Source organism: Danio rerio, chromosome 8, assembly GCF_049306965.1.
Source record: "Danio rerio strain Tuebingen ecotype United States chromosome 8, GRCz12tu, whole genome shotgun sequence".
Taxonomy (NCBI): domain Eukaryota; kingdom Metazoa; phylum Chordata; class Actinopteri; order Cypriniformes; family Danionidae; genus Danio; species Danio rerio.
In genome coordinates this window covers 55,329,525-55,353,937 of record NC_133183.1, presented here as the reverse complement: position 1 = coordinate 55,353,937, position 24,413 = coordinate 55,329,525, and the positions used below count along the sequence as shown (strand labels likewise).

Below are 24,413 nucleotides of genomic sequence, written 5' to 3'. Positions count from 1 at the left end.
AACCCCAGACTTCCCTTTTCCCAGACACTTCCTCCAGCTCTTCCGGGGGGATCCCAAGGCGTTCCCAGACCAGCCGAGAGACAGTCCCTCCAGCGTGTCCTAGGTCTTCCCTGAGGCCTACTCCCAGTGGAATATGCCTGGAACTCCTCCCTAGGTAGGCATCCAAGAGGCATCTGAAACAGATGCCCGAGCCACCTCAGCTAACTTCTCTTGATGTGGAGGAGCAGCGGCTCTACTCTGAGCTCCTCCTTGGTCACAGAGCTCCTCACTTTTGCAAAAGATTAAGTTTTAAAATCAAACCAAGGACCAGTTTTTTTTTTTTTTTGTACATGTAATCTATCATGATTGTATAACAATGTTAGAATCAATTATGGGATGAAAGTGAAACAAAGATGGGAATATTTTTTAACTATGATATTGGGGGTAATTATGACCTATTGATTTCTAAGCTTCCAAATGGAGAATCAAAACAGACACGCCTAATATATTACCATAACAAGATGAGAGTGCAAAATATATTGGCACATCAATGGGATGCAATTATGATGATGTATGGTCTGATTTGTAAATAATGAACAAAATTTTAACACAACTGACTATATTCTCCATTGGAGGGACAGCCAATTACATCCCTTATTGGCATATTTAACAATTGCTGGGGATCAATCAATTTTACCTTGGGCTCCCATGATTCTGACGTTATTGGTTTAATGGGAAAGTGCAAATGTGGGCTGTCTAATGATAGAACCCTGTATATCCAACCTACAGGGACGGGTCATGATTTGGATTGGCCATTGGAAGAGTACCAAGTTAAAGGAAATCCAATGGCATCACGGTTTGATTATTTGAATGACTTGGCCTCAAATTGTGAGTTTACCCCTAATCTTGCAAAATTTCTCACAGATGAAAAAAATTGGCCAGGGTTTACTAGCCTCACTGGGACAAAGTAATTTGCTAACGGTCCAGCTATTTTACTGTAAAAGAAAAAAATGATTAAATTTTTGGTTAATTGGTATGGGCGGATGAGATGTTATACCCCAACGGTGTATATACGGATCTTGTGAGTTAGATGAATTAGATAATGATTAATTTCATGTCTCAACTACAAAAGTCAAGAGGGGATGTAATGGATGACGCCATTGATAATATGAGACAAGTACAGAAAGAGGCCACTTCTTTAGTCGGAAATTCTGATACTTCAAATCGCCACTCTCAGTGAAACAGTCAAGTGTAAAAGATAGGTATGCACAGTTTGTAGAGTCAATGTGCATTAAGGGCTATAAAACAGTCTAAATGCTGTGTATGTAACTCCTTAGATGTTGATTTATGTTCTTAATATACCAAGGAACTACAAATTTGTTCACATAAGACATGAACTGTGTTTAGCTGATGAGCAGAATTTTTGACTGAATAATCTGACCACATTATACAGTTGGTTCTTAGCGATTTATAAACTGTTCTTAAATATAATGTGAAAAACCCAAATGGTATATGTGTATGTACGTGCATTAGCATAATCCTATGTGTCAAAATGATGTATGAGGTGTATCTATGTGCATGACCTGATTTTAAAAGTGTAAAAGGCTGAAGCCTACTGATCAGCCTTGTACTTTGACTTCTCTTTACTGGAGAAGGATAAAGTAAAGTATTTTGTTTTCTGTTACTTGTGTTTTGTTTTACTTTTTCACTAGATTTTAATTTATTAATTTTTGTATTTTAGGCCCACTGCATCGACTGAGGTGATTTAGTAGCGTTGACAGAAACAACAATGGACAATTCCCAGTGGTGCATTGCTATTTACTGCCTCAAGTGCCTGACAATTCAGGAAGACCTCACAGGGCACTTGAGGCAGGTGTGCATGAGCGGAGCCGAAGAAGCCCTGGTTCTGGAGGAGGTAGCTCGTGCCGAGGAGTCGCGCGCCGGGTTTGTCAGAGAGGGGAGAGTGATAGACCTGGCGGAGGTGCGGGGACTTGTGCAGGAGGACCCCACTGGCGGCTCCTTGGCCGAGCACTTAAGGGCCAAGGGCTTCCTTGTTGTGGAGCAGCAGAAGCCTTTCAGCAAGAGTCCTTACCCCTCCTCAAAGGTGACTAATATGGCTGAGGTGGGCCGTTGCCTCATCCAGCAGTGCGAGCTGCCTCTTAGGACCCAGACGGAATTCCGCAGCTTTTGCGTGGCCACACTCGTGTGGCGACACCGTTTGGGTCCTGGAAGCGTTAAAGAGCTCAAGGTACGTCAGGAGGCAGCCCGAGCCGCCCCCTACCACCACCGCTCTACCTTCTCCTCCAGCTGCACTTGCTCGACCGCCTGCTCCAGCAGCCGCTGTCTCCGCCTCATTATTGGGGGGCTTTTCAGGATAAGTTTCCCATTAGCTTGAATGGGAGGAGGCTGCAGTACAAACTGCAGACACGCCATCTTCTTGCGCAGTGCAGTGACCTCAAGGACGGGAAGCCTTCCTTGGCCCGGGTGCAGAAGGCCATTGATGGCGAGATTGCGTGGACCATCAACATGCTGATGGTGGATGGCGTCATGGCGGAGTGGGAGCTCACAAAGGCGTCGTCCACTGTTACCAGTGACCATCAGCTGGTCACGTCGGTGATTAATGATTTAATAGAGGGGACAAGCGTGGGTCCTAATTGGCACTTCATGCACAATAGGATTTCATTCATTTATTCAATTCTGCATATTCCGGGTCCAGGTCAGGGGGGGGGCAGCAGTTTAAGGAGAAAACCCCAGACTTCCCTCTCCCCAGACACTTCCTCTAGCTCTTCCAGGGGGATCCTGAGACGTTCCCAGACCAGCCGAGAGACAGTCCTTCCAGCGTGTCCTAGGTCTTCCCTGAGGCCTACTTCAGGTGGAACATGCCTGGAACACCTCCCTAGGTAGGCGTCCAAGAGGCATCCGAAACAGATGCCCGAGCCACCTCAGCTAACTTCTCTCGATGTGGAGGAGCAGTGGCTCTACTCTGAGCTCCTCCCTGGTGACAGAGCTCACTTTTGCAAAAGATTAAGTTTATGCAAAAGTATGTATATCAATGTATATCAAACCAAGGTCCAGTTGTTTTCGTACATGTAATCTATCATGATTGTATAACAATGTTAGAATCAATTATGGGATGAAAGTGAAAAAGATGTAAATGTTATCTGACTATGATATTGGGGGTAATTATGACCTATTGATTTTTAAGCTTCCAAATGGAGGAGAATCAAACCAGACACGCTTAATATATTACCATAACAAGATGAGAAAGTGCAAAATTTATTGGCACATCAATGGGATGCAATTACGATTTTGAAAGGTTTGATATTTTGAGTGACATGGCCTCAAATTGTGAGTTTACCCACGATCTTGCAAAATTTATCACAGATGAAAAGAACTGGAGTCTTCTAGCCTCACTGAGACAAAGTAATTCGCTGACTGTCCAGCTATTTTACTGTGAAAGGGAAAAATTATTCAATCTTTGGTTAATTGGTATGGATGGTTGGGATGTTATACCCCAACTGTCTATATACAGATCTTGTGTGTTAGATTAATTAGATAATGATTATTTAGTGTCACAACTACAAATGTCAAGAGGGGATGTAATGGATGGTGCCATTGACAATATAACACAAGTACAAAAGGAGGCCATTCTTTACTCTGAAATTCCGATACTTCAAATCGCCACTCTCTGTGAAACAGTCAAGTGCAAAAGAAGAGCGAGATGTATCCGGCAGAGGGTGCTCCCAACTAAGGAATGGATAGCGGGAGAGCTGTTACCTCCCTCTGACCCCACAATACAATTAACTCAACTGAACCTGAATGCCTGATGTTCTGTAGGAAAGGTTAGGTATGCACAGTATATAGACTCAATGTGCATTAAGGGCTATAAAACAGTCTATATGCTGTGTATGTAACTGCTTAGATGTTGATTCATGTTCTTAAAATACCAAGGAACAGCTACAAATTTTTTCACATAAGACGTGTAACACTTTCCTGAGAAAGGCTTTGAATATGGACCAGTGAAATCAGAAGTCTAGATTGTCTGCAGAGAACAAGGGTGTCACAACAATAATGAACCACTCACACAGCGAATAAGTTATTTGACTGATTGTATTGTTGTGTATTCAGTTGGTAAATCTCAATTTATCGGCAAATAAATCATAAGAAACAAAATAAAATTTTGACAAGGTACAAAAAATATTCAATGTCAAATAAAATATTAAAATAATGTTTCACAAATGTTTCTCTTGATTTCTACAGGTTTCAAACCCAGATTTTACTCAGCAGGTAAGTATATTTTAGGTAAGTATACCCACCTTTACTCAAAACTGTTGATGTAATATAACTGAAATGTTTTCATAGGTTTCACTCCCAATTCTTTTAAATTTCTCAGAAAAAAAAAATAAACTTTGCTCTTTATCAGTAAAATAAAATACCCTTGTTAGTAAAAAATGTAAAATGTTTTGAAATAAACTTAAAGAAAAATAAATCTATTTTCTGGATTAATTTCTCAATTTTGTAATTGCATTCTTCTTCTCTGATCTATGCAAATTTGTATAAAAAAATAATAATAAAACAAACCCAAACCTATTACACTTGGTAAATCAACAATAAATGAAATAAAGAACCAATAAAAGTTCACATGAAATTATTATTATTTTTTTTTTATAAACTCAGTTTCTCAATAGTCTTTTCTTTTCTTGCAAAAAGCAGTCAGTACATGTATATTTACCTTTTTTTGTGTGAATATAAAATATCTCAGGGAGCAACAAAGAAACACCTTTCCCCAAAAGAAATAATTGAACGACTGTGTGTACTTGTAGTTCAGTTTCCTACAGTCCTGATCAGCAACAAATATCAAGTTTCACACAATGACAATTTGAAGTTAGGTCGGTATGGCTCGCCAGTCCCAACACCTTCAGCGAACACAGGAGTTAGAATGAATCCAGTAAGCTCCAAATCCAATCCAACATTAAATCAACCGATCACACAGGAGCACAACGATGGCACCAGTCCAGGTAAAAGAAGAAAAAATAAATAAATACACACACACACATACATACATATATATATATATATATATATAAATATATATATATATATATATATATATATATATATATATATATATATATATATATATATATATATATATAAATATATATATAAATATATATATATATATATATATATATATATATATATATATATATATAAATATATATATAAATATATATATATAAATATAAATATATATATATAAATATATATATAAATATATATATATATATATATATATATATATATATATATATATATATATATATATATATAAATATATATATAAATATATATATATAAATATATATATAAATATATATATATATATATATTTATATTAGGGGGTGAAAATTAATTGTTGCTTTGGTGTACCGCGATGCAGACGCGGACAATTCGGTATCAGTTCAGTAATAATCATAACCGGTTATGTACTGATGTCATTTATCTCCTATGCGCTCTGTCGCGAGGGAGGTGAGCGCGAGTATTTACAACACTCAGCCAACTCAGGGCCGGTCCGTGGCATAGGCAAATGCTAAGGGTGCTGTATATCCAGGAGGGCGCCAGAAAGGAGCGCGGTTCAGTTGGTTTTGTTTTCGATATTCTTGACACACATTCAGTTATAGACGGCAATAACTCAAAAACCTCTTACCCTAAAAAGATCTAAAGTGTATTTCCTACAAAAAGACAAAGCTGGTTATGTTTCACAGCTGTCTTTCATTTTTTTCGCTCCACACTTACGAGCACTGCTCCGTTTAAGCCCTCGCAATGTTTGTTTAGCCGGGATAGTTTGCACTGAGAGGAGCTCTCAGCAAGGGACCGTCGGAAAAGTGCTTTTTTTTTCTTTTTTCTGCTCCGCTCTTCGCGAGCTCTCCCTGTTGAGAGCTCTCCCTGTTGTGTGTTTCTTTGGTGCTGTCTATGTTTGTGTTTGAATGTGTGACAGTGTGGTGCTGTGTCTCTGTGTGTTTATACAGACAGCTTGTTATAGCCTCTCCTCTAAAATATAACACTGTATATGGAAAGCATCGTCAATGCACCGTGATGCACCGAAATATCGAATTGAACCGAAGGCATGATAATCGTAACCGAACCAAACCGTGAGACCAGACCAGTATAGGCTCACACCTCTAATATATATATATATATATATATATATATATATATATATATATTTATATATATATATATATATATTAGCGCTGTCAAAATTAGTGTATTAATGCGTGCAATTAATTTGAAATAATTAACGCAATTGCAGGTTTTTTTTTTACTTCCTGGTGTGGTGGATGTGTGTTCAACATGCAATAAATGTGGATAAGACCAAGGAAGCACTTTTTGAAGGCAAGTTTCAGTATAAAACAATTAATGTCACATCACCAGGCTCTCCAGAGTTTCATGCAATTTTGGGTGTTTAATTTTTAACTCTTGACTTCTGTTGTAAGTTGATATCGCATGGCGAACAAAGAAAATTCTCCGCATTTCGTGACTCAGTGATCCTCTAAGGTAATAAAATCACTACTTAGGCTACACGGTAGACTTTTAATAAGAGTATAATCTTGATTATATTAAAATCGGAGTATTGGTGTCTTATGTGAACGTACTCAGAAAGTCTCTGGTGAAGTCGCAAGCTGTAAAAGACAGGGCATTACTCTGCCTTTCAGCATGAGCCCTCCAAGTTTAGCGTGTTTCCTCATTAAACGCAACGAAAGTGTATGCTTCGCGTTGTTTTGTCAGAATCCTTGTGAAATACAGTAATACTTCAGAATGCTTAGTTTAAGCAAATTTGATGAACGTGATCATGCGTGTTGAATCTGAGGGGAGTCGCTGCAGCGCGTAGTGTGCGTCTGTGTCAGGCCCGTTGAGGGGTGTCAGGGGTGGAGTGAGCGACGTATCTGAGAAGGGCCGTGTGCACGCGAGACGTACCTGAAGTACGGTGGGGGTGAGTTACACGCGACCTGAAGAGCTAGGAGGGATGCGGTGGAGAGGGGTGTGCAATGTATTTAACGACCAGTTTGCGAGAAATTATCATTCATTTGCAGGCATCCGGGAGTCTCTGTGCACTTGCGGGATAATACTAGTCTTATCAACTGGATGAATGTAAAGGAGGATTAAGCAAAATTGTTTCTATTCTATAACTAATGTTCTCAACTCACAGAAATAAAACTGTACAATGAGTGCAACTGTTTGTATTCTATAGTTTATTATTATAATTTTACATATCTGTAATGCCTGTATTTTGGCATTTATTTGCAGTCCACTTAGAATCCAACATGGAAGTCAATGTTTTTTTTATTGGCATTGATTGTTTTGAAATTTAAATGTCATTAACATGCCTGTGTTTTAATTTCTTGAATAAATATGGCTGTCAAGCCAGGATCCTGATGGTTTATTGTGGGTATGTTTTTTACATGAAGAATATTACATGAATGTTAAATATAATTTTCCATTATTTATTTATCTTGTTATTACAAGTTGATGAAGGGCAGCTTTTAAGTTATGATGAGGAAACAACTACGTCACGGGCTACACTCAGAGGTAGTGGTAGTCAGCGAATCAGCCGTTGAGGCGTCAGACACTGTTTCAACAGACAGAAGGCCACGTCTTTTGAACTGAACATGGATGAAACGGCATCTCCGAGGTGTGGACGCTTGATCAAATCAGCCACTGGATATGGTCTTGGCCAGATCAGCCATTGGCTATGGTCTTGGCCAGAATCAGAAGATACTATCAAAACCTTAAAACATTTCTGATGAAGAGAATGGTATGCTTTTTAATATTTATTATAAGATTATCTTTATTTATTTTTTTTATTTAAATCTCTCTCTTTCTCTCAAGAAATGCCTTTAACTTAAGGGGACGACAACATGCTCAAAAGGAAGAGAGAGGAGGCACAGCTTGACAGCCTCTTTAAGTCATTGTGGCCCAAGGAAACAGATCCTTATGGCAGAATGACTCTGAGACAGCAAGCGCATTTTAACTTCATGATGGCTGATCTTATCGTTATAGGTGAGACCTGAATCCCTTTACATCTTAACACTTTTTACAAAATTGTAGTAAAATCGCATGACTAAAAATCAAATACCTGTTATTTCCATCAGACCCAAGTAACCTGGAGAGTAGTGTATCCCTAGAGAAGGCAGAAGGAGCTAGACGGGTTGTGTGGACCGAGTACTGTGGGTCAGTTAAATAAAAACTGAAGATATACACCAAAGAAAGGCACAGCAAAATTTTACTGCAAAGAGAAGGGGAGAGACTTCAGAATTTATTTTAAAAAATAAAAAAATTGTTAAAAGGTCAACCTGTTTTGTGTATTTGGGGAGTGGGGGCCCCCCCCCCTCTGAGAGGTTTTGATTCTTTTATACATCTAAAATAGTTTGGAGTGAGAAAACAAGCTGAAACAGCACTAGTAATTTAAATATTTATTTATAATATCGATTATTAATTAATATTTTTTTTCTTTTTAGAACAAAATTACGAAGGTCGAGGAGGGGATCTGTGGCTTGTAAATGAAGAGAATGTAAAAGGAGCATATAAAGAAAAATCTGATGATGTTTAAGAACGGATAGCAACAGAAATTTTGAAATGTATTTAAGCAGAGAGCTCTAGCCCATTTAAACGATGAAATTATGGGCCGGGCAAATCATAACTTCCAACGAGTTTTACAACTGAATTCAACGGCGCTGACATTCGAAGAAACGATTGATGCTGTGAGAAGTGGTCAAAATCATGTTATTAACATTTTACAAAGTGTTGTCAACTTGCAACAACAGAACGCTGAAGTTCTAGCTCAGAACACATTAATTTGGAGGAGCTGTTTGAATTTTTTTTTTTTTCTATTTTTTGATATTTTCGATTTTACTTGTATGGATTATTTGAAGTTACAGTTTCTTTTATTTTTATTCTTAATTAGTCTATTTTATTATGTTCATTGATTGTATTTATCTGTTGTATATTTTTGGGTGAAAATACTCGTTACAAATCTTTTTTTTTTTTTTTTTTCAAATAAATTTCAAAATGGGTACTAAAAAAAATGTCACTGATTTGAATGACGATGATACACAGAGCAGCTAGACTCCATGATAATGAAAGCAATATTTAACTATTGCATAGGATAATAAATAAGTTACAAATGTTACAACCTCAAGATCTTATAATTTATTAAATTACCAAAAAGAATGGTTAAAAAATCCTTACCAATAATGATGCTGTACGAGTTGGACAAGGCCCCAACGGTCGAATTAATTATGATCAATCTCTAACTTAGATGGGGTTAAATCAAATTGTAATTGATCGATTAATCACAGAGGGTGGTAGTGTTGACACTTTGAGTTACCCCAATAATAAAATTAATGCTCAAATTCAAAGAACACTTAATTTTCATGATATCACAGAAAATTTAGCAGCATACTATATTCTTTTGACTGATATTTTAAATGAGATTGTAATGTTTTCTAGATTATTTGGATTTATAATGGATTTATTTATATATCTCTGAGGGGGCGTGATTAGGCTCACACGGAATCTGCAAGCGCAGATTTCTGCAGATTTTTAGCCAATAACTAATTATGTTTATTAACTTGAGTAAATGTGTAAATCTGAACTTATTCAGTTTTTATTCAGTAATTTATTACTTTTTATTTAATATATTAAGGTTTTAGTTATAATACTCCGCTGGAAACTCCCAAAATAATTCCGCAGAAATCCGGAGATTTTTACCAAAATTATCCGCAGAAATAGTAAAAACGTCCGCAGATTCCGTCTGGCCCTGGGCATGATTTACCCTCTGATATTATGTATGAAGTCCAGAAAATGACTAAAGTGTTGAATCATTTACTGATAATATATATATATATATATATATATATATATATATATATATATATATATATATATATATATATATACACATACATATATACATATATACATACATACATACATACATATAAAAAAACTCAAAAATAATGTAGACATTCCGGTAGACTCACCAGAGTTGTCTGTCTCAATTGTCAGAAACAGATGTGGTGTGCATAGAGAATTGACTGATCTGGTACACAATGATGTTATCAGAAAAATAAATCCATTTTGTCCCATAAACATCTCAAACAACATTTGTTTTAGTATGTGCGTAGCTCTTTTCTTAAACCCACAAGCTCCTGATAACAATAGCTACAGACATTTACACATCTGTGGGGTTTGAAATACAAGAAAGATCAAATTGAATTTAATGACATAACTTGATTTGAAGACCATCTCAAATGTTAAAATTGTTGTTCCATCAAATGTGTTCTCTTACCCAATTACTCACACATTACCATATGGGTACTAATATGTGCAATGCTTATGATGACGAAGATATTTTATTTATTTAAATGTTCGTTTGGAACACCCCTTTTCCTGTATTTTTTGGGGCCCAGTAACAGGGATAACATTTGTAAAACATTAGTTTAACTTTGACAAAATGCTCAATGTGAAATTTAATAATGTGGTTTTTGTGTATTCATGTTGGCAGAATATTTATACTGATTTGATATCATTGTATGATATAAAAAGTTTATTGAAGGTATTCTTGAATCTTTGATTTACTGACTGCAAATAAAACTTCTTTGTTTTGATGATAAAAATGGCTGAGTCATCTAATAATGAACAAGTTAAGTAAGCATTCAAATTAACTTATTCATCATATTTCTATATCTGTTATATTAATCCTTCAGAAAAAATTTCTGTCAAGGCAAAGCCATCAGGACTATCAATCGTAATGCTGATTATATAATTTATTCAAAAACCCTCGAAATAAAAATCAGATTGCAGTTTTAGGTCATCAAATGTATCCGCAGAGTGGAAATTTTTTCATGGAATGTTATGAGGATGCTACAAAAAGATCATACAGTTATTTGCTAATAGACTTTAAAGCAACACCAGAGAAAAAAAATAATAAAAAAAAATTAAAAAAAGTTTCAAATTCCATGTATGAGTTGTTTGTTTATTTAGCCTACTTAATTTTTTTTATTTTTAAACAAAGACTGAAAGATTGATTTATAACGAAAGCCATTTAGCGGAACAGCCTAGATAAATATCACTAGAGTACAAAAATAAAAATAAATAAATAAAAAAAAGTGTCGTTAAAGCCCTAACAAAATAGAAACAAATTCAGTTACATGTATTCCTGATTACCTCAATTTGATAGATTGTTTGACACTCATGCTGTACCTTTGACTTTAAGAGGAGTTTAAATCTCGTCAATGAAGTTTAAAATAATAGATATTTTTTATATAAAATGCTTTTATACCACTACTAATATTGAAATGAACACTAAACGTGAACGGTTTACATCTGTAAACGATCACCAGTTCAAGCTATAATAAATGAAGCCCAAAGCTCAAAAGAGATCTGAAAAAATATAAATAACTTTAGTTAAACATACAAGTTTTTATAGGTCTATAAATTATAAATAAAAATAAATAAATAAATAAATAAATAAATAAATAAAAACCTCAAACAGCAAACAACCTTTTGCTATCACCCAAGCCAACAAAGCCCAACTTTTAAAGGGAGCAGAACAGGTGGTGATCGTTCTCCTGATGAGCCTTTTAACCACACCCACTGGCCAGCTGTTCCACTGTTTCACATCAATCTTCCATTTAGTTCAATTGTTAATTATCTAGAAACCAAAGATACAAAATGTTTTACAAGCAAATTTTCTTGCCAAAATACTTCTGTTTTGATCTTTTAAGATAAATTAATATTAAATATAAATACTTAAATTGTAATTTAACTGTATATTTATTTATCCATTTTCTTTAGTATATACATTTTTATATAAACCTACTCTTTCTGTAGCTACCTCCCTGCAAAAGAGCCACAATATCCACGACTAGCTTTTTGCAGCAGATGACGAACTGAAAATAAAATCTACTGTGAGCACAAATTTCTCCATTGACATCAAAGTGGATGGAGAACTGAAGTTAAACCAAGACGTGCCACGTACGATGACATCTGATAACCCTGCTGCCTAGTGGTGGAAACAGAAAAACATGTATGCTTTCTGTCAGGTCTTGCCTCTTCAACCCCAAGTGAAAGGGTTTTTTCTTCTGCTGGAGACACCATTTTCTCTGAAAGATCACATATACTTCCAGAAATGGCTGATATGTGAATTTTCCTAATTAAAAATAGTTGGCAATATGGTGGCTCAGTGGTTAGCACTGTCGCCTCACAGCAAGAAGGTTGCTGGTTCGAGCACCGGCTGGGTCAGTTAGCATTTCTTTGTGGAGTTTGCATGTTCTTCCTGTGTTTGTTCTGGTTTTCCCCACAGAGTCCACATGCGCTATATGTGAATTGAATATGCTAAATGTGAATGCAAGAGTGTATGGATGTTTTCCCAGTGCTGAGTTGTGGCTGGAAAGGCATCTGCTGCATAAAACATATGATGGATAAGTTGGCAGTTCATTCCGCTGTGGCAACCCCTGATTAATAAAGGGACTAAGACGAAAAAAAATGGATGAATAAATATTGTTACCGTAGCCAACCCTACAAACCAATAAACCTTTAAAAGCAATTCATTTGTACATTATTTACCTTTAAGCAGCATCAATAAAAATTCAAATAAAGCCCCACCCTATTAGAAGCAGAAAATAAATGCGCAGAGTGGTGCAATTGGTGTGCTTGTCCAATCATGTGCTGTAGAAACAAGGGCTAAACTGCAAAAGCATGTAGAAGCCATCAAGAGTGTAATGGAAATTCATTTTTAGATGAATTTGTAGTGGAAACTTACAGCAGAAACAGCGGAAACACCTGACGCAAGTACAGAATGGGCCTTATTAGGATTTGACCTTGTAAGCAAGGCCGGCGCGTCCATAGAGGCGACCTAGACGGCCGCCTAAGGCGGCAGAATAGAGAGGGCAGCATCCCCGAAACTACCCTCGCCACCCGCACCTTCATCCGTGTCTAGGGTGGCAGAATAGAGAGAGCAGCGTCCCCGAAACTACCCTCGCCACCCGCGCCCACAGTTATATCCGCATCTAGGGCGGAAGAATAGAGAGGGCTGTGTCCCCTAAACTACCCTCGCCACCCACACCTCGGGTGGCGTCCCCTAAACTACCCTCGCCACCAGCTTGCTCCGCCCCTGCTTGTAAGCAGTACAAACCAGATAAAAGGGTGAACACACTTTGCTTCAGTGTCTCACTCTGCAGAAACTGTTGGATTCATCAGCCGTTTGTTTAAGGAAAGATCAGAAAAGACTATTGATGTATGGAATTTTGTGCTATAAAAGTTTATGTCAAGCTCTGGCACAGTTCATGGACCAGTTTCTTCCTCCATTTCACAAATGTAAGTTAATGTGAATAAAATGGTTGCCTTCTTGTTTTCTCTAGTTTACAAAATATGTATTTGTTTATGTTTTGTTACTTGTAACTGAATCTACTGTATCTGGTTAACTCTTTATATTCTCATATCATGTCTAAAACAGACTGGGTTATCGGACCAATCAGCGCGGATTAGCATTGCGCTAAGGAGGGGTTCGGGAACAAATGAATCGCTAAATGAATCATACGAGAGTCATTTGAATAATTAGGTAAACATAAATGTATAATATAAGACAAGCAAAGTGTTTTTTGACCTTGCCTGCATATCAAGACTGTTGTTAGAGACCCACAAAACCAAAATATGACCCTTTATAATGAATAATAGGAGCTCTTTAAAACCACCTAGTAATAATGTTAGGATAGAAAGTGAAAGTATGGGATCACCCCTCCATCCCTTTCATATTTACTCTTTTTAGAGTGCAAATAACTACTCATGTACAGTAGAAGTAGATGTAAACATGCTGCAGAAAAATACTAAAATGTGGTCAGAAAAAGGCTGTTACTATCAATAATTGCAGATTGATTGAATAGGCCTACTGATGGTTTGAAGAAATTTCATACTTTCATGTAAAGGTTTTTTGCAGTATTTATTACATGTTGTCATTGCTGTATTTTAGTTTAATTTAATACACTTAAAAGTGAGGAATATGGTATTTTATTTTAAAATATACTTCAGTGTATTTTTTTTACCCAGCTCTGTTGTTAACATTGTTTTCATGTGACTTTCCCTGTAGACCTACTAACTAGGCTATCAAATTTGCACTTTGTGATGTATATATGTTTTAATTCTATCACTAATCGTCAAATTCTACATGTGTTCAAGACTTAAAACATCAGTTTAACTGCACATTTTCTGAATGAGATCCATGCTACATTCTACAGATCACACTGTGTCCTTCCCCTGGTGAAAAATCCAGCATAAACCAGCCTAGGCTGGTTTTAGCTGGTTGAACCAGCTGGAATTTCCAGGCTGGCTTCCAGACATTTCCAGCCTGGTTTTAGCTGGTCTGGCTGGAATATGACCAGCTAAATCCAGCTAAAACCAGCTTGACCAGCCTGGTTTCAGCTGAACATACCTGGTTTTGGCTGGGCTCCCATCCTAGTTATGCTGGTCAAGCAGGTTTTAGCTGGTCATCTCCCAGCCTGACCAGCTAAGACCAGGCTGAAAATGTCTGGAAACCAACCCGGAAGTGGCCAAAACCACTCTAAAACCAGCCTTTTTTCAGTAGGGAGATTTATGTAAACAACATACACACAATAAACCATCAAGATCCTGGCTTGACAGCCATATTTATTACAGAAATTAAAACACAGGCATGTTAATGCCATTTGAATTTCAAAACAATCAATGCCAATAAAAAAACATTGATTTCCATGTTAGATTCTAAGTGGACTGCAAAAAAATGCCAAAATACAGGCATTGTAGAGGATTGTAGAGTTTTGTTCCTGTGAGTTGAGAGCATTAATTATAGAGTAGAAACAATTTTGCTTAATCCTCTTTTACATTCATCCAGTTGCTAAGACTAGGAGTATCCCGCAAATGCACAAAGACTCCCAGATGCCCGCAAACGAATGATAATCTCTCGCAAACCGGTCGTTAAATACATTGCACACCCCTCTCCACCGCATCCCTCCTAGCTCTTCAGGTATGTCGCGCGCAACTCACCCCCACCGTCCTTCAGGTACGCCTCGCGCACACACGCCCCTACTCAGATACGTCGCTCACTCCACCCCTGACACCCCTCAACGGGCCTGACACACACACAACGCGCTGGAGCGACTCCCTTCAGATTCAACACGCTTGCTCGCGTTCATCAAATTTGCTTAAACTAAGCGTTCTAAAGTATTACTGTATTTCACAAGGATTCTGACAAAACAACGCGAAGCATACACTTTCATTGCGTTTAATGAGGAAGCACGCTAAACTTTGAGGGCTCATGCTGAAAGGCAGAGTAATGTGCTGTCTTTGACAGCTCGCGACTTCACCAGAGAATTTCTAAGTACATTTACATAAGACACCAATACTCAGATTTTAATATAATTAAGATTATCAGTGATTTTATTACCTTAAAGGAACCACCGAGTCACGAAATGCTGAGGATTTTCTTTCTGTTCGCCATGCGGTATCAACTCACAACAGAAGTCGAAAGTTAAAAATGAAACACCTGAAATTGCTTGAAACTCTGGATAACCTGTGATGCAACTAATTGTTTTATACTGAAACTTGCCTTTAAAAAGTACTTCCTTGGTCTTATCCACATTTCTTGCATGTTGAACACACGTCCACCACAACAGGAAGTTAAAAAAAAACCTGCAACTGCGTTAATTATTTTAAAGCGTTAAATATTTAAAATTAATCGCATGAGTTAACGCACTAATTTTGACAGCGCTAATATATATATATATATATATATATATATAGTATAAGATGAACAGCTCATTACTTCAAAGGGTTTATTTAAAATATATATCTGTATCTTCAACAAATGTTAAAAGAATGACGAAATAAACAGCTTTTACAGAAAGAAAGCTTTCAAGAAATCTCATTTGGCAACATTATAAATTAAGTAGCTATAGCAAGATGCTTTTGAGTGACAGGTCATGACTAATGCTTGTTTGACAAAGAAATTTTTAAGGGGCTTATTATATTGACATGTTTATTAGGCCTATATAATTTGCTTTCACTCCAGCCAGACTAAAATAAACAGCCTAAGACTTTCTCCAGAATAAAAACTATTGGACTAATAATAATAATAATGCATTTTATTTAAAGGTGCCTTTCATGACACTCAAGCTCACCGTACAGGACAGCTAAAACAATCAATTCAAATAAAAACACAATAAACAACAGAATACAATACAAGCTTTAAGAATGCAATCGGGTCAAAGAGAATAGGCTGTTCTAAACAGATGTGTTTTGAGTCTGGACTTAAATTGTGAAAGAGTGTCTAAATTACGGAGATCAGGAGGGAGTAAATTCCAAAACTGAGGAGCAGAGTGGCTGAAGGATCTGCTCCCCATGGTGACAAGGCGGACAGAGGGAACAGTGAGGTGAATGGAAGAACAAGATTAGTAAGGTATGGAGGAGCGAGATTGTGGATGGCTTTAAAGGTGAGAAGAAGTATTTTATAGTTAATTCTAAAAGAGATAGGAAGCCGGTGAAGCTGTTGCAGAATGGGTGTGATGTGACAGACAGAGGGGGTTTTTGTGATAATACGGGCTGCAGCGTTTTGTACCAGTTGTAATTTATGAAGAGTTTTTTTTAGGGAGGCCAAACAGAAGGGAATTACAGTAATCTAAATGGGATGCAACTAAACTATGAACAAGAATGGCAGCTGAATGAGGTGTGAGGGAAGAACGTAAACGATTTATATTTCGAAGGTGGAAATAGGCAGACCGGGTGACATTATTAACTTGTGCAGTGAAGGAAAGGGTGCTGTCGAAGATGACCCCCAAACTCTTAACCTGAGGGGAGGGGGTAATGACAGAATCATTTGTGGAAATGGAAAAACCATGTGATTTATTTAAAGTGGATCGTGTACCTAAAAGTTAAAGAAATTTGTGGTGAACCAGGGGTCCGTTCTTCGTACCTCGCTTAAATGATCTAAGATGATTTGGCAGATCCTGGATCTTTTAATCTTGATAACTGATCTCTCGCTAATTTGGTTCTTCAAACAAGTTCGCGAATCAGATTAGAATGTCTGGATTAACTGATCTGAGATCGCTGCGTGTGTTGTGAAGGACAAATCTATCGATCCTCGAAATCATGATCAGCAATGCAATGATTGGCTGACGGCACAGCAGCGTAATGACATCATCTGATTAATATTCAATTATCCATGTGAGCAAAATTAGGCTACATCAAATTAGCAGTAAACGGCTTGTTAAATATGACACGCAATAACCTTCCACATTTGTTGTGAGCTGCAGGCTTTACACTTTCATGTGTCAAGAGTATTCATCATGTATTTCAATGCAAATCAATGTATTTAGTTCTACATTTAGAAAAGATTTTCTTTATTTTTGTAGCCGTTTTTTTAATCGGTGTAAAGAATAACTGGTTGTTTACAAAAGCATTTTCATATTGGTAAAGGCGTCTGCAACTTTTGTGAAGCATCAAATCACTGGCATATTAACTGTCAAAACATGTTTATGACTGCATACATGTATTATTGCTTTAAAAAAAGTCACATATTGTGCATTTCTATTATACACAATTTGTACTAAAGCGATCTAAAAAGTTCATATCAATAAGTTTTCTCTTTGCACCACCAGGTGACAGTCTTTGTACTTTCATTTCGAGGGTGCATAAGTTTTATTAATATGTATAACTTTATTTATTTTATTAATGACTATATTATATATGTAGTTAAAAAATATGTACCATTTTCCCAAGTGTATATAACTACTACTGTAAGAAAATATAAGAATTCAGAACATACTTTCTGCATTATCTTTGCATGAACTGAGCCGATCTAATCCTGTTTATATGAATTGAACCTGCTCCCGATCAGGTTTGACCTAGGAGAACTGTTGCTATGACAACAACTCTCGGATCAGCTTTGAAGAACGAAACGATCCTGGATTGTGTCAAATCATCAACATCCAAATCCAGCTAACTGAGTAATCCACGTACGAAGAACGGACCCCAGGATTTGATGTCTGCAACGCAATTAGTAAGGGATGAAGGTGGGAGTTTGTTGTTGGGTTCGGTTGATAGGTAGAGCTGGGTATTATCTGTGTAGCAATGAAAATGGATTTGGTGTTTGCGGAAAATATAACCAAGTGGAAGAAGATAGATGATAAATAGCAGCGGACCCAAAACTGAACCCTGTGGCACCTGTAGTGACGGGGACTGATGACGATGTGAAAGACTTTAATTGATTGAACTGAGTGCGACCTGAGAGGTATGATTGAAACCAGCTGAGAGGTGTGTTACCAATGCCAATTGAAGCGAGCCTGTCCAGAGAAATATTATGTGAGATTGTGTCAAAAGCCGCACTTAGATAAAGCAGAAGAAGAATGGATAGTGAACCGGAGTCAGCTGCTAACAGGAGGTCATTAGTGATTTTGAGGAGAGCTGAAGTTAAGCAACTACAGTTTTTTCAAGAATTTTGGAGATGAATGGAAGATTGGAAATAGGACGAGAGTTATTAAGGTTATTGGGATCTAAACCAGGTTTTTTTTAAAAATTGGAGTAACAGCAGCAACTTTGAGAGAGGAAAGAACAATACCAGTGATGAGAGAGGAGTGAATTAAGTCAGTGATGAGGAGACAGGGAAGGGAGTATGGCCATTACAAGAGAAGTAGTTAAGGGGTCTAACATGCAGGTAGATGGTTGGGATTTACGAATAAGACTATATATTTTAGTTACTTTGGGTAGAACAAATTCTGAGAACGAATGTGAAGGGTTAAATATGACTTGGACAGGTGGATTCAAAACAGAAGTGGACAGAATTTGCTGATGAATGTGTTCAATTTTTGAAGAGAAAAATGAAGCTAAATTGTTACAGTAATCCACAATATATAGGTTTGAAGGAAGTGAGATGGAAGGTTTTGTAATGTTAGTAAAGAGAGAAATAAGAGCTTTAGAATTGCCTTCATTGGCACTTATTAAACTGGAATAGTATGTGGATTTAGCCGCAGAAATAGTCTTTATAGTGAAGAATGTGATTTCCATACATGTCCTTGTCTTTCAAGCTGACATCCTTTTGATTTAAATTGTCAGAGAGCAGGAGTGAACCAAGGTGCAGACACAGTAAATGAAACAGTCCTGATTTTTAGTGGTGCATGATTATTTAGGAGGTTGTGAAGGTTATTGTTGTAGTGAGAGAGCAGTCCATCAGGGGCCTGTTTCAGTAAGGAGGTTCAACCAACTCTGAGTTTAAACTTGAACTCTGAGTTGATTTACAGAGAGATTAAAAACTCTTGAGTTTTCGGTTTCAGAACAGCTGATCTGAGTTGGGTCAATCAATTTTAAGTAGACCAACTCAGAGTTGAGCGCGCACCATGTCTATAAAAAGGCATTATCAATGGAGCGCAGATATTACGAGTGACTATGGCAATATCTTATAAAAGAGATCACCATTTCTTTCTCCAGCTGAACTTGATGTGCTCATGCAAAGTAATAGCCAATATGAGCGTTTATATTTGAAAAGTAGAACCATCAGTGAAACAGAGACAGCGTGGGAAAACAGCTGCTCAAGTTAATGCGTAATTTCACTTTTTAAGTATTTAAATATTTAAGTATAATAAATGAAGTAATGTAATGTGATGTTTATAATTTTTTTCTAAACTTTTATAGACATTTATCAGTTTTAATTGATTTAACACTGCACTTGTGTGTCTGCCTTTTTTATTGATCAAGTGATAGAGGTTGATATAACATTTAGAAGGTAAGCAGTACTAAAAATTATTTTTAGAAAGAATAATAATCCCCTTAATCTAGTAACAGTACATGTCGAAGGTCAGTGAATAAATTTAATTATGTATTAAAAAAGGACAAGCCATTATTGTACTGTTTTGTGTGTGCCTAAAATGTGGGCAAGATCTATGTTTCCATCCAAATATATTACATAAATTTATGTGCAAACCTGGAATATTGCATAAAAGATGCGAATAAAGCAGAGATTCCATCCAACGAGTCAAAGAGAAAAAATAGTCACTTCCTGACTAAACTGGCACCAAATAACAACAGTAAAAACAGAATTTACTGTGGTAGAAGAAGCTGCGTCAATTATTTCTTTATTTAATTAATGTACTTGTGCCTCCATGTCAGAAGACAATGCTGAAACACAATGAACACGTGGGGGCGTTTGAAGCCATGAGACGCGGAGACTCTTGACACGCTCCGGACGCTCGGAGGTAATTAATAATATACACTAATACTGAAACAGTTAAGGCATTTTAGAATGACTAAAACAATATTTAAGGCCCCGTTTACACTAATGCGTTTTAGTTTGAAAACGCATAAGTTTTGCTACGGTTACGCCAACCGTCCACATTACACCGGAGTTCTCGAGCGCTGAAAACGGAGCGTTTCGGCCTTTTTCATTCTGAAATGCTGCTGCTCCGTCTTAGTGTGGAAGGTGGAAAACAGAGACATCCAGCGGGGCTGCCGACATTCGCCTCTCTGATTGGGGCTTTTCCTCAATATTAAGTATCCTAACACACACACAGTTCAGTCCTGCATCCTCTCCTTGTAAGTTCAGACTTCTCAAGTTTGATCAAGGCTGCAGTCTCTTCTTCTCAGTTTGATATGGAAAACAGACTATACTAAGGACAAGGGTAAATCTTCAAAGGGAACAGTGTACTTTATAACTTCATTCACATCACCCTGGCTACGTTGTTTCACTTTCTCAACAATAAAATGTAAACATGATTTAAGGAACTGTCTATCTTCATTTTAATATTAGCAACTTAACAGACAGCAGAAATGTTGAAGCATCGTGCTGCATATATGATCGTCATCTTAACTGTGTGGATATTTATAACAAAACGGAGCCTATAACAACTGCCTCCTTTCAATTTCAGTGAAAATACGAAACATCCCCTCTCTTTTGCTGATTATCAGTTTTAATAATCGATAATGGCCATTATAAAAGTTTAACATACTATAAGTTTATACATTTAAGGAAATAAAGGCAAGCGATCAGTCAATATACAGAATGTAGGCTACGTCTTTAAAAAAGGGGAGGAGACTGATAGAAACTCTGAGTTTAGAGAATAAAACTTGCTCCTGACCAGGTTAGGTTCACAGAGTAAGTTACCACAGTAACTGACTCTGAGTTAAAGTTACCTTTCTTTTAGAAACAGGCTTGACTTACCCCGCTTTATTGAGTTTAACAAACCTGCCATTTTGAAACGGAAAACCCAGAGTTTCTCTCATTTCAAGGTTAAAATAATCTGAGTTTTCACTTAACCTCCTTTCTGAAACAGGCCCCTGGTGTATAGTGATAGTCAGTACTGGGAAGGCTGTTGGTATCAGAAGATCAAGTGTCCAAGTTGATGTCCTTAATTTTTCGGAATGATATTATTGTGCGTGAAGGATTACATTTGGAAAGTGAGAGATTAACACTGAATGGAAGTAGCATATGATCAGAGAAAGGGAAGGAGTCAGCTTTACAATTGTCAGGTGTAACACCAGAACAGCACATCAAGTCCAGAATATGACCTTTATCGTGTGGGGAAAGTCTACGTATTGTTGAAGTCCAAAACTATCTAAATAGGATGTGAAATCTTTGGTGAGAGTGTTGTTATTATTGTCCATATGAATGTTAAAATCTCCAAGAAGTATTATATTGGGCGAGAGTGCAGAAAGATGTGTCATAAATGCCGCAAAGTCAGCAATAAATTCGCTATTTGGTTTTGGTGGGCGGTACAAAACGGCAATGATTGTGGGAGTTGGTCCAGAGAGCTGACATAGGGTGCTTTCACACCTGTGAATCGATTAAGTTGTTCCGAAACAAAGATTACAATTGTTGCTCTTTGCTCTTGGAGCGGTTCACTTTCACACTGCAAAGTTTCTAATCGGACCAAAAGAGCTAAAACAAGTCACGTGCGAGTAAACTCTCCTTACATTGGTTAGAGTGTCAGGGTTTATTTTGCAGCGTCCCGCTAAACTGTCAGGAGAGGTGGTGGTTTGGTGGTGATTGACAGGGTGCATCTGAGGAGAGATGCGGTGGGGAGGGGTGAGAAGGGTGCGGGACGATGCCTATTTGAGGATCGGGAGGGAGACACGAGATTACCGGGAGATCATCCCTCGTTTGCGGGCATCCAGAGACTCGCGAAACTTCCCGCCCGCCATACATACTCATAATTCTCTCTTCATATAGCCGTAAGCCTATTACATATTCATAAAACACTGTGATATATTTGCGCTCGGATCGGATTGCTTTCTCACTGCAATCGAACCGCTCCAGGGTTCGTTTCAATCGAGCCGAGACCACCTCACTCAAGCGATCTCGGAGCGATTACCTTGGTGCGGAACAGAGCGCGATTGCCCTGTTCACATATGCCAAACGAACCGCGCTAACTGGGCAAACGAGATGCGTTCCGAAACAAAAGTGTAGGTGTGAAAGCACCCATAGTTACCTCAAATGATTGACCGGTAGGAACGCTGACTAACTCGATCCTCCATTTCTCGCTGTGAATTATCGGGAGGCTTCCTCTTCCCACCGTCACGCGGTCGAGAAATATAAACAAAGCCCGGTGGAGTAGCATCATTCAGGGAACTAAAGTCATTTGGCTGCTGCCAAGTTTCAGTAAGGCATAAAAAGTCAAACTTACGGTCAGAGAGGAGGTCCTGCACAAGACACCCCTTACTCGAGAGCGAGCGGATGTTAAAAAGACCAAAGTTGACATCGGTGCTGGGTTTGACAGCTGTGCTAGCCGACCTGGTCAGGCGGGTCAACACACTGTGATCAGCGCGGCAGCGGATATTCCTTGGTGGACATCGAGAAGTTAACCAAAATGACTTTATGGAGTTGGTTTCGTCGTACTGAAAGTTTCGACGAGAGCCAAGGTGGATGTATTTCCTTCGAGGCAAGTGAAGCATTTCCGGGTGCTGGAGCAGAAAAGGTGAAGGTGGATTGTGTGGATATAGGCAGAATTTTAAAAGTTCGGCTGCAGTATCCGCTTGTTAAGTGGTGACGTGTTTGTGACGTATGGATACTGTTTCCGGGTCCAAGCCGCCACTCATTTGAGTGGAGAAATCATTCGTTTATGATCACGTTTTATTCCTATCACACATTAAAGTTAATTTGATATAAAATTATAATGTACACAACAATCTCTGGGCTTGCTGCATAACAAATACCAAAATTTTAACAATTTATAAAAAATTTATCACTTTCTGGCCATCGGATATCAGTCATGGACCTATATACTGCAATTGTGATTTTCGAAAGCCTTAAATCGCTTTGTAAACGTTTATTATTACCATTTTATGAGTCTCCCCATTCAGTTGAATAGAGCGCTTGGACCCGGAAGCCGCTTCATGTGACGTCACACTTAACAAGTTTAATACTGGAACAGTGCTGTCGATGGATGATAGACACACAGACTGTTAATCCACGTAACTGTCATTGGAGATTGTCACGACAGGTAGGAACGCAGCCAATATTCTAGAGTTCGCCAGTGAAATCCTGAGATATGTACTTTAAGACTACTTTAATAATATACTTTAAGAAAATTGATTTAAGACAGTTAAAATAGATAAAACAACATAAAATACCCGGAGTGCAGCGGCAGCATAGATGCGCCAGTGTTCACTCTACCGGAAGTTTCACGTAGGACATTTCTTACATGGAAATAGGAAATACTTTGAAAATATTCTATCTTTTTGTTTTTTAAAGCATCAAATCATATTTTGTACTTGTATTAATGAATTAAAGCTAATAAAATTTGTGCATATGAAAAACTTTAGAGTGTAAACTCAATTTTTTTTATTAGGAAAACAAAAAAAAGTGGCAATATTAATAACAACAAATAAATATGTAAACACAAATTGACAGTGAACAAAGACGTAAAAAGCTAAAATATACAGTAAATTTAAATGCAAAAATAAAAAAAAATTCTATAAAAAAATTTGTTGTCAGTGTGAAAAGGTTCTTCTTTGTGGTCAACAACAGGAGATAATGTGTTATCATCTGTAAAAGAAAAGGAGGCAGACATGTTTATAGACAAGGTTTTACTGTATTAAATGATAAAATTGAAAATATTGGACAATGCTTCACTATCTTCTGTGGTACTAAATGGCATGGGATCTGTTGGTGCTGTCTGTGTACTTGCATCTTGTACATCTAGAAAAGAAGGTTCAATTAGTATTATACAAAATGAATGTAGAGAAAAGATAAGAAATTTGGATATGTAGTTACCATCATTACAAAAATCTCTTGCTGCAGCATACACATCTGCTTGTGCTAGTGCTTCCTTCAGGAGTTTTTCCTTTTGCTTGAGTTGATTTCTTAAACCTGTTACATTTTGATGTAAACCTTTATTTTGGTTGCTCCACTT

The 24,413-nt window shown here is 37.4% G+C and overlaps 1 protein-coding gene across 1 annotated transcript; it reads left to right on the top strand.

Annotated features, from left to right (window-relative positions):
• The first annotated feature begins 331 nt into the window (after positions 1-331).
• On the top strand, positions 332-4,998 carry LOC141375556 (uncharacterized). Its single transcript, XM_073909968.1, has 2 exons — positions 332-3,468; positions 3,535-4,998. Exon 1 carries the CDS (start codon positions 1,769-1,771, stop codon positions 2,372-2,374), a length of 606 nt encoding a protein of 201 aa, XP_073766069.1. The 5' UTR covers positions 332-1,768; the 3' UTR covers positions 2,375-3,468; positions 3,535-4,998.
• Positions 4,999-24,413: the final 19,415 nt, after the last annotated feature.